We start from the raw sequence: 15562 nt of genomic DNA, 5'->3' as shown, positions 1-15562 counted from the left end.
GATGTTTATTATTAAGGGATATGACATCCTAAGAGATTAAGATTAAATGTTTTTCCTAATTAATATTATTTCCAAGATGTGTATCTGTAAAATTTTCTTGGGCATTTATTTACTATTTTTCTATTTTGTGTAACAGATTACACCCTGAAAAAAAACTTTGAAATAGTATTTTCCTTTTGCAAATAAATAAAAATGTATTAAATACCTATTAGTACTAGGTCCTGGGGAATATAAAGACAAAAAAGGAATTTCTCCTACTCTAAAGGAGCTGATGTTCTATCAGGGAAGATAACATATACTTTTATATAGTCATATGAAAAATAGAGTACTTTTGACAGGGATCTGGGCAGGTATTAACAGCAGCAGGGTTCAGAAAACACCTTATGCAGAAGGTTACATCTGACATGAGATATGATCTTCCCAAGTCACCTAAATCCATTAATGATACACTTAGTAAGTCTCAGAAGGTAAAGAGTAAAACAGTTGGTATTAAGTTCCACTGGATATATTCATGACCCTGAAAATGAGGACAAAATTTAAACTGTTTTTCTCTCTGTATCTCCTCTCTATGTGTCTCTCCAATTCTCTCTTTTTCCCTCTCTGTAAATTTATATTTACATGTAATAATGTACTTATAATAATTATGCACTTGATGTACTTATAATAATGTTTTATATTTATATAATAATGCAAAATAATTAAAATTAAATTGATTATGTTGATGTATATATGTATCCATATAGACACATATATACATATACACATAAAGATGAATGAATGGATGGATGGATGGGTGAATGGGTAGGTATTGGATACATGAATGTGTAGAGTGGCAGGACAACATGCAAGCCTCCCTAATGAATACCTACTGATTGGATTGTTGATTGATTACACTTGGAGAGACTGCCATAAATCCCATAACTGTAAAAAGGGAACTCTTGCTCCATCCTTCTCTTTTTGCTAGTTGTTTGGATGCATATGCTGCTTCCATCATGGCCAGGGGTCCTTACATTGGGCCCCACATGTGGCTAGATACTGCCAGCTGTCAGTGCCCTCCAAGCCCAATGATGTGTGTCTGATGTGCTTTGCCCTTGTTTTCAGGGTCATCTGATAAAGTGATTGGAATTTTAAAAGATTGGTTTTACTATTATCTCCCTTATCACATATCATCAAAGGCTTAAAGTCAGGAGTTCTCAACTTGGAATCCATAGATTCCTAAGGGCTACATGGAGAGATTTCAGGGAATTTATGAACTTAGAAAAATTTGTAGCTTTATTTTTTCTAAGCTTTGGTTTGCTTTATAAAAACAAATACTATATGCATTTAAAATCTTTCTTCTGAAAAGGGGTTCAGGGGCTTTACCAGATTGCCCTGAGCCCTTGCCACCCAAGCAGGTTAGAACTCCTAATTTAAGTTCACAGTGGTAGTGACCATTTTACCCACCTCTTATATCTTGGGCAGCCATATTTTTCTGTCGTGCCCCACATGATGGGAAATCCATATATTTATAGACTGTGTAGATAGAATTGTGTCATTAATTAAATATAGCTGCAATTACAATTACTAATTGATTCAAGCTCTCTGGCACGTGACCTAGCTCTATCATTTATATTATGGTAGGATTGGATACATGATTAAGTCCTACTACCTTATCAGTTTATATGTGTTAACTGGCTAAGTAAAAACTTTTTTTGTTAAAAATCTCAGGTGACATGAATCCACACTTAACACTACATACTAAGATAAGATCAAAATGCATCCATGATTTAGGCATAAAGAATGAGATCATAAATAAATTAGAGGAACATAGGATAGTTTACCTCTCAGACTTGTGGAGGAGGAAAGAATTTGTGACCAAAGGAGAACTGGAGATCATTAATGATCACAAAATAGAGGATTTTGATTACATCAAATTAAAAAAGCTTTTGTACAAACATAACTAATGCAAACAAGATTAAGAGGGAAGTAATAAATTGGGAAAACATTTTTACAGTTAAAGGTTCTGATAAATGCCTCATTTCCAAAATATACAGAGAACTGACTCTACTTTATAAGAAATCAAGCCATTTTCCAATTGATAAATGGTCAAGGGATATGAACAGATGATGAAATTGAAACTATTTCCACTCATATGAAAGAATGTCACTATTGATCAGAGAAATACAAATTAAGACAACTCTGAGATACCACTACACACCTGTCAGATTGGCTAAGATGACAAGAACAAATAATGATGAATGTTGGAGGGGATGTGGGAAAACTGGGACACTAATACATTGTTGGTGGAGTTGTGAAAGAATCCGGCCATTCTGGAGAGCAATTTGGAACTATGCCCAAAAAGTTATCAAACTGTGCATACCCTTTGACCCAACATTGCTGTTATTGGGCTTATATCCCAAAGAAATACTAAAGAATGGAAAGGGACCTGTATGTGCCAAAATGTTTGTGGCAGCCTTTTTTGTAGTGGCTAGAAACTGGAAAATGAATGGATGCCCATCAATTGGAGAATGGCTGGGTAAATTATGGTATATGAAGGTTATGGAATATTATTGCTCTGTAAGAAATGACCAACAGGATGAATTCAGAGAGGCTTGGAGAGACTTACATGAACTGTGGCTGAGTGAAATGAGCACAAGATCACTATACACTTCAACAACAATACTGTATGAAGATATATTCTGATGGAAATGGATATCTTCAACATAAAGAAGATCCAACTCACTTCCAGTTAATCAATGATGGACAGAATCAGCTACACCCAGAGAAGGAACACTGGGAAATGAGTGTAAACTGTTTGCATTTTTTTTCTTCCCAGGTTATTTTTACCTCTGAATCCAATTCTTCCTGTGCAACAAGAAATTCGGTTCTGCACACATATATTGTATCTAGGATATACTATAACACATTTAACATGTATGGGACTGACTGCCATCTAGGGGAGGGGGTGGAGGGAAGGAGGGGAAAATTCAGAAGAGAAGGGAGTGCAAGGGATAATGTTGTAAAAACTCACCCATGCATATGTACTGTCAAAAAAAAAGTTATAATTATAAAATTTAAAAAAAAAGAAAATACACACTTAGGAAGAAGCCAGGCCATTATAACAGGGACTGATAATACAAAAATAAAATAAAATAAAACAAAAAAAAATCTCAGGTAAGCCACAACTTGGAGTCAGTTGGACTGCTTTTGATCCAAAAGTTTTGTTTTATTGACCACATCATCCTTTAAATTAAAGCATTTTAAGGTTGTTTTTCAAATTATAATTTCTTATCTTATATTGTGATGACATAATTGTGTTTTTTTTTCCCTAGTGTGCCCCAAATATCCATAAAATGGATGGTTATTCATGTGATCATTATCAGGTAAGGCACTCAATTCTGATATTTGATTTATTTGGGTGCCCTAGAATGAAGGAAATTTTGACATCCATCAAAATATCAACATCATTTTAAACTCTTTGCAAGCAACTCTGAAGAACAAAATCCATCTCTTATCTATCTACACACATACATATACACTTATATATTATTTTATTTATTTTATTTTAATTTATTAAATATAACAAGAATTTCCATAACATATTATAATATTTTAATAAAAAAGATGATTGCACATGAAACTGCAAATCTGTTATGTACAACTTACAATTCCTTTTAAATATATAATAAAGTTAATATCTAAATATTTTTTCTTATTTTTTTCCTTCCCTTTTCCCCACCCTAGAGATGAATATCAAGCTCTTATATATTCCTAAAGAAATCTTTCTCTATTATATTTTCTTTGGTTGTTGAATTACTCCCTATATCCAAATGTGTGGGGAATTTTTGCACAATCTTTTTCATGTTTTATGTTTTAGGGCATTTGCTTTGGAGGAAGATGTAAAACCAGGGACAGACAGTGCAAGTACATCTGGGGGCAAAGTAAGTAAATGTAATTTCTGGTCTTTGGGCTTCTGATAGGTCTGGAGGTACATAGGTTAAACAAGTAGGTTCCCTCTGTGCCTCTTGAGAAGGTCCTGAAGAGTTCTCAAAATCTGTGCTAGAGGCTGTAACTGGAGGCTGCAGAAAGGGGAGTCCCCTTTGTATCATTTGTCCCAGAATCCACTTCATTGCCAAATTTGTTTCCTTTTATGTGTTAACTTGCTCTCCCAGACAGTTCAATATTATAAAAAAAAAAAAAAAAAAAAAAACAAAAAACAAAACCTATGGGTTCATAATGCAAGTACTTAAGTGCTTTGTTGTCCAGGACGAGCCTTCACACTTTGAAGAGACAGTTTCTGTCAGTTGACTGTGGCCAGAAAGGATCATCTCCAGATTACTAACCCTCTACAGAGAGTTAGTGTACTTAGCCAGGTGGGACCAGGGTAGAAACCAATCTGTTTCCTGACCTTTACCTCAAACATTTCTGGTTTAGTGGGCCCTGCCAAAACTGGTGCTCTCCTGGTATCATTGTGGAGAGCCTCTGATACTCCCTGTGTGACCACTGAGACATTATTTAATTTCTCCAAGACCCAGACTGAGAAGGAATGCTCCAGAGTGTGGGAAGCATTGAACTGGACTCAGAGAACCTGGATTCATATTCTGGATGTTCTGCCTCAGAGAGGTCATCCCCAGCTCCTTTCTCTGAGCTTTCTTTCCTTCATTCATAAAGTGAGGAGGCTGGACTGGATGTCCACCAGTCCTGGGTCCTCCCTGTCTTTAATATGACACCTTTTTAATACAATTAAAGAAAACTCTTCAGCTATCCCCATTAAATCTCTTCTCTAGACTAGACATGGGTATATATGAGTATGTTTGTGGGGGGGTGTGAGGAAGGGGGGGAGAGAGAGAGAGAGAGAGAGAGAGAGAGAGAGAGACAGAGACAGAGACAGAGAGAGACAGAGAGAGACAGAGAGGGACAGAGAGAGAGAGAGAGAGACAGAGAGAGAGACAGAGACAGAGAGACAGAGAGAGACAAACACAGAGTGAGAGACCCAGAGAGAGAATCAGCAAAAGTAAGACATAAAAAGAAATACAGAGAAAGAGAAAAACACAGAGAGACAGACACCCAGAGAGAGAGACAGAGAGACTCACAGAGAAAGACAGAGACAGAGAGAGAGACAGAGACAGAGATGAAGAGAGACAGAGACAGACACAGACACACAGACAGACACACGCGCACACACACACACACACACACACACACACACACACACACACACACACATTTGCCAGCCCTTTACTATTTTCTTGACTTCCTATGCCAGTGTGATTATCATACCTCACCTATATAAAATTTTCAAAGTGCCTTCCTTGCAGACACATGTATTTCACTCCCAGGTATCTGAGATTTTCAGAAGAGAAAATGTGTCTTTTGTGTTGAGACCAGAGTTTAAAAATCTTAATTTCTATTTAAAATGTTCAGTTTTAGAAGAGGTTCTGGCCATGTTTCACTTGATAGCAGCTTATATGGCACAGTGGGCAGAATTTTGGGTCTGGAGTCGGGAGGACTCATATTTCTGAGTTCAGTTCTGCCTCAGACGCTCTTCAGCTGTGTGAGCCTGGGCAAGCCACTTAAAGCAGTTTGATTCAGTTTCCTCATTTGTAAAAGAAGCTAAAGAAGGAAATGGCAAAACATTTCATTGCCTTTCCCAAGAAAACCCCAAATGATGTCCTGCAGAATCAGACAGGACTGAACAACAATTAACCTTACCAAGAGGCAAAGACCCAGAAGGACATCAGCTGAAGTACTGTGCTTATCTTCCTATGTCACAGTATCCCCTTCCCGCAAAATTAATAAACATCTTACATTTGAGTAGGCTCTTAACAGATTATAGTGATAGGGGATAAGACTAATATCAGCCTGAAAAAGAGAACTTTACCAGGGATTTGGCTGCTAATCTCCAAGTTTTTGGAAGGAATAGTAAATAGTTTGTGTTATTCCACCGAAAAGAAACTAAGACCAGTGGGCATGAGTATGTTGGATGGGGTAAATTTCTATACAATACCTAGATACATTTCTCAACAAGCTGAGCTGGCTGAGAGTAGAGTGGACTGTCAGAAGCAGGAAGGTTTTGGAGGTGTGGTCATCTGGTCTCTGCCTGAACTTCTGAGGGGGGCCATGCTTTCCGTACAGCTGAAGCCTTCTGAAGTTGCTCCTGAAACTACAACTCTAGGAATTAACCTTCCTTCTTAGCATACTAGGAAGCCATTTCACCCAGAAGTTTGGGATATGCTTAAAACCTGGCAAATGTGTTGAGAATATTCCTTTGATCAATGGATGAAGGTTTTGCTAGATTTCTGAATTTCAAAATTATTTTGTAGTTTATCAGGACATGTTTAATTTTCATATTCTAGAAAGTCTTGTTTTCCCTCATTCTAAAACAATTTTGTTGTCCTTAGCAAATTTGAAGTTTTAAATATTCAAATTTTATGGCTGCATCTTCCAAACATATTTTCATCATGGCAGACTTTATTTCTTTCAACTTCTCTGGGTCCTAATACTTAGTAAGGATCAAGACTTCTTCAGAACTTGAGGATTCACTTTTTTCACTAAAACATGAAATTCAGGTGGAGGTCTTTGCCAGGCAAGATGTCTATTCTAGGTCTGTGTTTATTTTATTTTGCAGATTTCCAGTTGAGATACACACACACACACACACACACACACACACACTAATCTCCACTTGAAAATGAGCATTAGCCACAAATGATGTCTGAGGAGCATTTTTTTAGTATTGCCATGTTTCTCAAAACCTTTAGAATTAGTAGCCCAACAATTGGTGTAATTCTATAGGACTACATTTCCCTTTGCACCAGAGCTAAAAAAAAATTGCATCTGCCCTTATTTGCTAAAGAAAATCACTTCTCTTTTTCAGAAGTTACTGCTTCTGATAAATACTGCTATGAAAAACTGAATATTGAAGGGACCGAGAAAGGCAACTGTGGGAGAGACAAAGACACTTGGATTCAGTGCAACAAACAGTAAGTTGGAGAAACATTTTCTGAATTTATTATTCAACTATTAGTTTTGTATTTTGGTAGAAAAGAATCTTGTTCTTTCACTTCTTTTTTTTGTTTCTGGACTCTTCCTGGAACCACAGAAAGCAATATAGAAGCAATCTAAATTTATCTGATTATTGAACCATGTATGGATTGGGCTTGTACATATATAGCTTGAGTCCTTTCTTAGCATTTAAAAACAGGAAATTACATTTTTTTTAGATATATTTAAGACATTTAAGACATATTAAGACATATTTAAAACATTAAGACTCTCCTTCCTTGCCCATGATGTCCGTAGCTGAGGATCCTACCCTACTAAAACGTCTCTCAATTATCAGGATCAGATGGAAATAACTGGGTGCTGTCTTGGTTAGAATGATGGGCCTGGGGCTTGGAATAAAAAGACCTGAGTTCAAATCTAGATAATAGGATGGATTAGGGAGGGAATGGAAGCAATTTTCACAGTTCCCTTAAACCAGTGGGGGTATATTTAGACCTTGTGTCCTTGATCATATAATTCTAGCTTTAACCTTTCTCCTACACTCTATTCTCACATTTCAACTATCTCTTAGAAAATTCCCTAAATATCTTGATGGTATCACAAACTCAATAAATCTCATACCTTAACTGAGCTCAGCACCATCCTACTCAGAATTAACTCCTTCATATTCTTAGTTACTCAGAATCATTTTTGACTCTTTTTTTCTTTTTCCTTGTCAAAGTCCTATTGACTGTTCCTTATTAATTTCATATTTGTCCTTTCCTATTTTTTCCTTTCTCTATTTCTTATTATACTGATAACATTTTGTTTTGATATTCAGTGGCACTCTTGACAAAATACAGTCTCCAAATATAGTTGAATAAAACTGCCTAATAGAATCCCTGAATCAACTTGCTGCATTTCACTGTCTACTTTTACAATTTGATGATCATTAACATCAAGATAGTATAAATTAACTTTAGCCATTTAGTAACAGAATCTATCATCTTTGCATTGAATTTTGCTGATTTTCATTTTCACTTACTTTCTTATAATCATTGTGTATTGTTTTCCTTTGGCTTTATTTTCTTCCTTCTACAGAAGGAAGTTTTTCATGATTCTGTGAAATTTTCATTATTATGATATTTCTTTTCTTCATTGAATTTGCATTTCAAAAGTCCTGTTATTCTGTTTTTCTTTAAAGGAACATTTGAAAATATGTTCTACTATCAAAGATTCATTTTCTTTTATGTAGAAATATACTCCACTTTGTAGAATATTATTTTAGAATGCAAACAGACTTTCTTTTCTGTTAATTATATCATATTTCTAGCTTTTTCTTTAATTTTTTTTGTTATTTATGTGTAGTTCTCCATAATTTGAACTGATATTCCTTGAAATGTAAATTTTTATTTCTTGCTTATTCTTTGAAATGTAAATTGTTATTTCTTGTATACTTAAAACTGAACTCAGAATGTGGAAATTGCATTTTTAGGTAAATTAAAATTGATATTCCTCTCTAATAAGTTCCTCTCTATCTAAATTTTGCTCTCTTTTTCAATATTTATAAACAATGTAGCCAGGATTTCCTGAAATATTACATTTATGTTCTTTAGTTCTGAGAAACCAGTAATTCTCAAATTTTCTCTCAGATTTGTCTTCCACATCTTCTGTTGCTATAATTCATAGAGGCTTCATGTGCTCCAGTTTTGCTTAGCTATTTATTACTTCATCTCTTTATTTTTGTTATCTCTGTGCCATTTATATAGAATACTGTTTTATTAATATCTTTTGCCTCCTACTATAAATTGTCAGTTATGATTTTTCGAATTTTTAAGAGTGCTAATATTCCTCTTTATCTTTTCCTTTAATTCTTATATTATGCTTCCATTCTACTTTAGAAGCTCTTCTAATTAAAAATATATATTTCTTTTATATTCATTTAGAATCTGCCTTTTTATTCCTCAATTGAACACAAAAAAGCACTTGAAAATAATACTTCAGGTTTTTGTGATTATTCTTTTGCATCTCTAAGAATATAGTTGTTGTTTCAGAACCATTCCTTTTTCCTGAGGTTTCTACTTACTTTATTATACCTTGTAGATTTTATTAAATATTTGTTCAAGACTCTTTTATGTTTGTTCAATTCTTTTGTTTCTGGTTTTATTTCTAGTTTTTCTTTATATCTTTTTTTCTTTTCTCTTTTTTTGTTATTTTTGTTTGTTCACTTTATTTGATGTATTTCTTGTTGTTATGGAATGAAGGGTTGAAGCTGACTCTTTGTTCATGTATCTCACTAGAATGACCTATCCCATAAATTCTTGAGGAGAGATCCTTCCTTTTTACTGATCCTGTCCCTAGTGTAGTTCAAGTTTTTTATTGTGTCTTGTTTAAATGATTTCAATAGCCTCATAATTAATCTCCTTGTCTTTTCTCCCCTTCCCCTACCTCTAACCAAATCATCCAAATACCAGAGGTGCCATACATATGGCCTGCTAAAACTTCCATGTGTGACCAGAATGAGATTAAAATGTTACTGGGAAATATTTTACAAAATAAATAAAAATATAGCAAAACCTAGATAGTCTTGATTTATGGTTTTCTAAGCAAAAAAGTGCAGTCATGAAGATGCCTACTTGAGGTTAACACAATCTTTATTTTTTGTGATTTACTCTATCTAAATCACTGCTTTAATCATGTTGTTCTATTCAAGAGCTTTCATTAAAGACCTTAATAGAGGACAAATGCCTGGCATTTTAGTCCTTCCATAATCTTTAAGCTTCTTCCATAGTAGACTCTAGATGAATTAGATTTCTTGTATTTCTGAACATGCCTCAAGAACTTTTGGAGAGCATAAAGATAACATGTGTAGAATGCTCTTCTCTCTCATACCCTCTTCCATCTATTTATTAAAATCCTTCTTATCCATCAAGGGTTAATTCAATTTTGCCTCCTTTGTAAAGCCTTCCAAGACTGTTGCAGTCAAAAGTAATTTCTCCCCTTTTTGAGGTATTCCCTGTTCCTATTTTGGTAATTGTCACATACTACCTTATTCTACAGTGAAGAGAGTCTGGGGGCAAAAAGAACTGAGTTCAAATTCTTCCTCGTCTACTTATTAGTTGTGTGTTCCTGATCAAGTTACTTGACTCTGCCTCAGTTTCCTTATCTGTAAAATAAACTGAAGAAAATGCCAAACTACTTCAGTATATTTGCCAAGAAAACACTAAATAGGGTCAGGAAAAGTTGTACATTACTGAAACAACTGAACAACATTAAGAAAAACCTTGTGTTATAATCTAAGATACATATGTCCACTCTCCCTTTCTTCTCCATTCTAAATCACTTAAAGGCAAGTACTCTCTCTAGAACATTAATAATGCATTGTATTAGCTCTTCATGATGGCAAGGAATTAGAAACTAGGAAGATACCCATCAATTAGGAAAAGACTCAATAAGTTATATTGTATGACTATGATGGAATACTGTGAGAAATGGTGAGGAGGGTGGATTCAGAGAAATCTCTATAAAGGTATATAAGCTGATACAGAGTGAAGTGAGCAGAATTGGGAGAACAATTTTTATAGTAATTAAAATATTGTTAAGACAAACAACTTTGAAAGATTTAGGAACCCTATCAATATAGCAAACAAATCTGCTTCCAGAGGACTCATGTTAGAGAGATGATGGATTCAGTATACAGACTGAGATGTATTTGGTTTGGTTTGATCAAGGCCAATGAAGGTATTTTCCTTGACTATAAAGTTTGTAACAAGGGTTTTATTTTTCTTGCCTTCTCAGTGGGAGGGGAAGAGAAGAAAAAGATGTCAGATCTACATGGATATAAAATAAAATTTAATTTAAAAATAATGTATGGCATCAAGGATAATCCTTTAACTATAAAAGATACTTAGTATTTACTGAATGAAGGAATAATTTTTGTGGAGGGTTGAATATTAAAGATTTCCATAAGTGTCATAGGGACTTTTGTTTTGCATAAATAGAAAAAAATCAGGCTGAGTAAGTAGAGTTTTTAGGATTTTTTTGCTTGATGATATCCAAGGTTTTATATTTTATTCTATATGATGATGCCTAATTTTTCACATTTATCCTTGCTGTTTTATCCCCCAATCTTCAAGATAAATATTAATGTCAAAATCTCACATTGTTATGTTAACATCATCAGGATTAAAACTGAAAATTCATTAAATATACAGAATATTTTAGATGCTATTTCCAATGGAGCAGAATAGTGAAAGTTTTCTTTAAGTATAAAAATATAATTTTACAATGAAAGCAGAAAGTTATAAATAATGAGTAAAGGAAACTAAATAAGTGACATTGTGATTCTGTAGGAATAAATAAAAAAACAATTATATATAAGCTTCTTTTTAATATGGGGAGGGCAGCTAAATGATACAGTGGGTAGAGTGCCAGGCCTGGAGTCAGAAATCCCTGAATTGAAATCTAGAGTAAAAAATTTATTACCTGTATGATCCTGGACAAGTCATTTAGCTGTTTTTGCCTCAGTTTCCTCATCTGTAAAATGAGCTAGAGAAGAAAATAGCAAACTACCAGTATTTTTGCCAAGAAAACACCAAATGGGCTCATAAAGAGTTGGACACAACTGAAAAAGACTAAACAACAAAGAAAGCTCTTTAATACTCAGAGTGGAAGGCAAGATATAATTGTTCATTGTCAAACAGGACTCTTCCTAAGGTTCTTACTTTAAAAAGGAACTGCTTCTATTGATAAGTTCATGTGGATGGAAATTTTGCTGCTTAGAAGTCTTATGTGGGAAGGATAAATTCATTGACTGAACAATTTAGTGAAGTGCATAAAGCAAAAAACTTGAAAGCTGGCTGGTTGTGCTTTACGCCTCTGGCCTAGACCGGGACTTTATCCATCCATCCATCTATCTATCTCTCATCTGTCTATCTACCTATCTGTTTGTTTATTTATTTGGTGAAGAATTGGATTAAATGACTTGACAATTAGTATGTGTTAGGTCACATTTGAACTCAGTTGCTCCCAACTCCAGGTACTTTATCCACTATATCATCTAGCTGCCCCTAGACCACAGCTTCTTAAACTTTTTCCACTCATGTTTCCTTATCACCTGAGAAAATTTTATATGACCCTGGGTATATAAATATATAAAGTAGGTATATAAATCAAATAGTTACTGATAATTTTGTGACCCCCACATTCAGTTACATGATCCCATATGGGTTCACAAACCACAATTTAAAAAGCTGGGACCTAGAACACTGAGAGATAGGTGATGGTTCTGGGTCATATAGCCAGTATGTATCACAGCAGAATTTGAATCCAGGTCAATTTGAGACTGAGGCCATCTCTCTAACCAATATACTACACTGCCTTTTGTTAAAAGAAATAGAGTATTCTGGCCTGATTTATTTTGTTAGGATTTGACTGAAGACCATTCCCAATACAGCAGTGTCATAAGAATATCTTTTCTCTAAATTGGAATGTTCCACATAAGTGATCAGCCATCGCTTTAAATAGCTAAATCCATGCTGCTAAGGTAAGATTAACCTTCCCAATCACTTTGTATGTGAAGTAAACAATTGTGTACTCTGTTGATTTAGGGATGTACTTTGTGGTTACCTCCTATGTACCAACATCGGTAACATTCCAAGGCTTGGTGAGCTAGACGGGGAAATCACATCCTCTTTAGTGGTACAGCAGGGAAGGACATTAAATTGCAGGTAAGTACCACGATTACCACCCTATGAAAAGCAAACTCTGTACTGCTTCTTCCCTCCTACCCAGAGCCTTGGAATCCCCATGATCGTCAATGATTTAAATGAAGGGCTATTTGATGAGTGTTGGTACCGCTCAGGCCATTGCTGATCACTTCCTTCCATGCCTTTAGGAAATGAGTTCATTAATTAATATGGCCAAAAAATTTCATCATCTAGGGCTACACTGTTCACTCAGACTGGTCCCCAGATGGCAACACATCAATAGCCTTGAACTTACAACATTCTCAAAGGCTTCCAAGTTGGAGGTCTTTAAGGAGAAATTGAGCATCCAGTGGTTGGACACATTATGGAAAGAATTTCCTTCTTCTAAGAGTGGATGACATGGTTGGCTCTCAAATTTCATGATTACCAGCATGGTAGTATCTGCTAAAACTTGTGCTCTGTTGCCATGACTTTTGAGAATATCTCCATTACATAACGAGGCTAATGGAAATTGAATTTTAGTGGAAGAAAATAATTATTCATGAAAAATAGAATTGTTATTTATTATTTATTAAGTTTATGTGTTAAATATAAAATTCAAATAATATTTATTAAAAATAAAACCCCAAAACAATGTTCAAGGGGCCATTATTCAAATTCAAACAGACTGGGAGAAAATAATTATATTAAAAATTGAGTTATCAAAATATTAAGAAAACAAGTTCAAGAACTCCAGATTAAGTTCTCCTCACCTACTAACTTATAGAAGGATTAGAATCTGTGATCATAAAGGAAATAACTATACCAATTAAATTATTGACCCCTTAAGTATGAAATTACATTGAATAGCAATCTTACAACCATAAATCTCTGTAATTATTCCATATAGAATATAATATTGTGAATACAGAAATTTCTTTGGAAAATGTAATTTTATTTATTTTTAAAGGTTTTTTAATTTACAGAATAAAACAAGAAAAAGGTAATTTTATAAAACCCTCTCACCCTCAATACTAAAACTGAAAGTGATCTTAACTAACCCACTTGGTTATAGGATTAGAATTTCATCTTGAGTAGTAATTGTGACAGACTTGGCCTTAGGTGACAAAAATGAGCTAGAAATGTAGTTGCACTTTTTATATCAATTATTGGAATGTACTGTTCTTATTGATTACCTTGCCAAGCAATTTAAAGATAAAGCTGCTGTCATGCTTTTACAGATATAAAGATGTAACACCATTCTTCATTCTACTGCTTTTCGGAGACTAAATAATACATATGCTGTGATATTAATCATCATTTAGTTTACAAAGATGGTTTCAAAATCAATTAAAGAAAAATGTGTATATATTTTTTAAAAATCTACTCCATGACATATCTAATTTTTAGAAAATATTCTCTTACCTGTAGTGGTGGCCATGTTAAGCTTGAAGAAGAGATAGATCTTGGCTATGTTGAAGATGGGACGCCATGTGGCCCTGAAATGATGTGCCTAGAACGTAGGTGTCTCCCCACCGCTGCTTTCAACTTCAGTACCTGCTTGAGTAAAAAAGAAAATGCTATTTGTTCAGGACATGGGGTATGTTTCTATATTCTTTACTCTATCTTAATGTGAATTATGTATTTACTTTTTGTCAGTGAAATATGTGGTCTTAGATAAGTAATTTAAACCATCAGACCTCAATTTATTTATCTATAAAATTGGATTGAGCTACATTACCTTTTAGTTCATTTGAACTCAAATTCAGGGTTTCTTAAATTTGTTTCCCTCACATTAATTTATATGACCCCAATATGGAGTTGCAACCTACAGTTTAAGAAGCTTTGCTCTCTAAAATATGACTAATTCTAAACCCATTATTTTTCCTAATTCTATGAAACAAACTAGTTATTGAAAATATCACTAAGTAGCATATTAAATATACTGTATGTCAAGTTAAATTAAATTGTTTCCTTCGACCAGAGCTATTGAGCAACTAGGTGATGCAGTAGACAAGTCAGGATAACTCAATTCAAATTTGGTCTCAGACATTTACTAGCTGTGTGACTCTGAGCAAGACACTTAATCCTGTTTCCCTCAGTTTCCTCATTAGTAAAATAAGCTGGAGAAGGAAATGGCAAACACTCCAGTATCTTTTCCAAGAAAATCTCAAGTAAGGTAATGAAAAATTGGACTTGACTGAACAATAATTACAACCATAACGATGACTATTGTTGGAAATGTAGGGGAAAAAAGAAGTAAAAATGATTTTATTTAATTATAATTTCTGATTCTCCTTTCTCATTCATATTAACAAAATCTGATTTGCTTTAACATTTGTTTTTTTTTTCTTTTTTAAATGAAGTAGGAGACAAAGTTTTATAAGCTAAAATGGGATTGAAAAAGATAACAATGGTTCTGGCAAATATTTTTTAATAATGAATAGAAAGAAAGAATTTGACAAGGTTCATTTTCATTCTTATAGCCATGTAACTGAGATTTAGGTGCAATGAAGATGTGTTTTTGATTGATCAATTAATTATTTTAGTTTCCTGCACCATTGTTTTGGAATAAGCAAACTATATATTTATTTCAGTTCTATACAATTCTATGTGTGTTTATAAGAGATATGCAGAGAAGTATCACCGTGATTTACTGTCTTAGAAACCATTGTGTAACCCTGACATATATGGTGGGCCACAGGCCTGGAAAAGGTCTAGCTGATTCACCCCTCTGAGAGGAGAGCTCTCATTTTTTTCTACAGAGGAATTTAGGAGAAATTACTTTCGGTCAGTGAAATGTGTGGTTTTGAGCAAGCAACTTAAACACTCAGACTTCAGTTTATTTATCTATAGAACAATAGGATTGAGCTACATTTCCTTTTAGTTCATTTGAACTCAAATTGAATTCA

The 15562-nt window shown here is 34.2% G+C and overlaps 1 protein-coding gene across 8 annotated transcripts in view; it reads left to right on the top strand.

Annotated features, from left to right (window-relative positions):
• The window catches only part of ADAM22 (ADAM metallopeptidase domain 22), a 265301-nt gene that overhangs the window by 210013 nt on the left and 39726 nt on the right, over positions 1-15562 (top strand). For all 8 annotated transcript variants that reach the window (XM_074266617.1, XM_074266620.1, XM_074266619.1 and 5 more), the window contains exons 19-23: positions 3312-3362; positions 3857-3920; positions 6857-6962; positions 12573-12692; positions 14082-14250. In XM_074266617.1, the coding sequence (XP_074122718.1) occupies positions 3312-3362; positions 3857-3920; positions 6857-6962; positions 12573-12692; positions 14082-14250 (510 nt within the window). The remainder of the gene's footprint in view (positions 1-3311; positions 3363-3856; positions 3921-6856; positions 6963-12572; positions 12693-14081; positions 14251-15562) is intronic.

This window comes from Sminthopsis crassicaudata, chromosome 5 (genome assembly GCF_048593235.1).
Source record: "Sminthopsis crassicaudata isolate SCR6 chromosome 5, ASM4859323v1, whole genome shotgun sequence".
Classification (NCBI taxonomy): Eukaryota; Metazoa; Chordata; class Mammalia; order Dasyuromorphia; family Dasyuridae; genus Sminthopsis; species Sminthopsis crassicaudata.
This window is presented reverse-complemented; position numbering and strand designations above follow the sequence as displayed.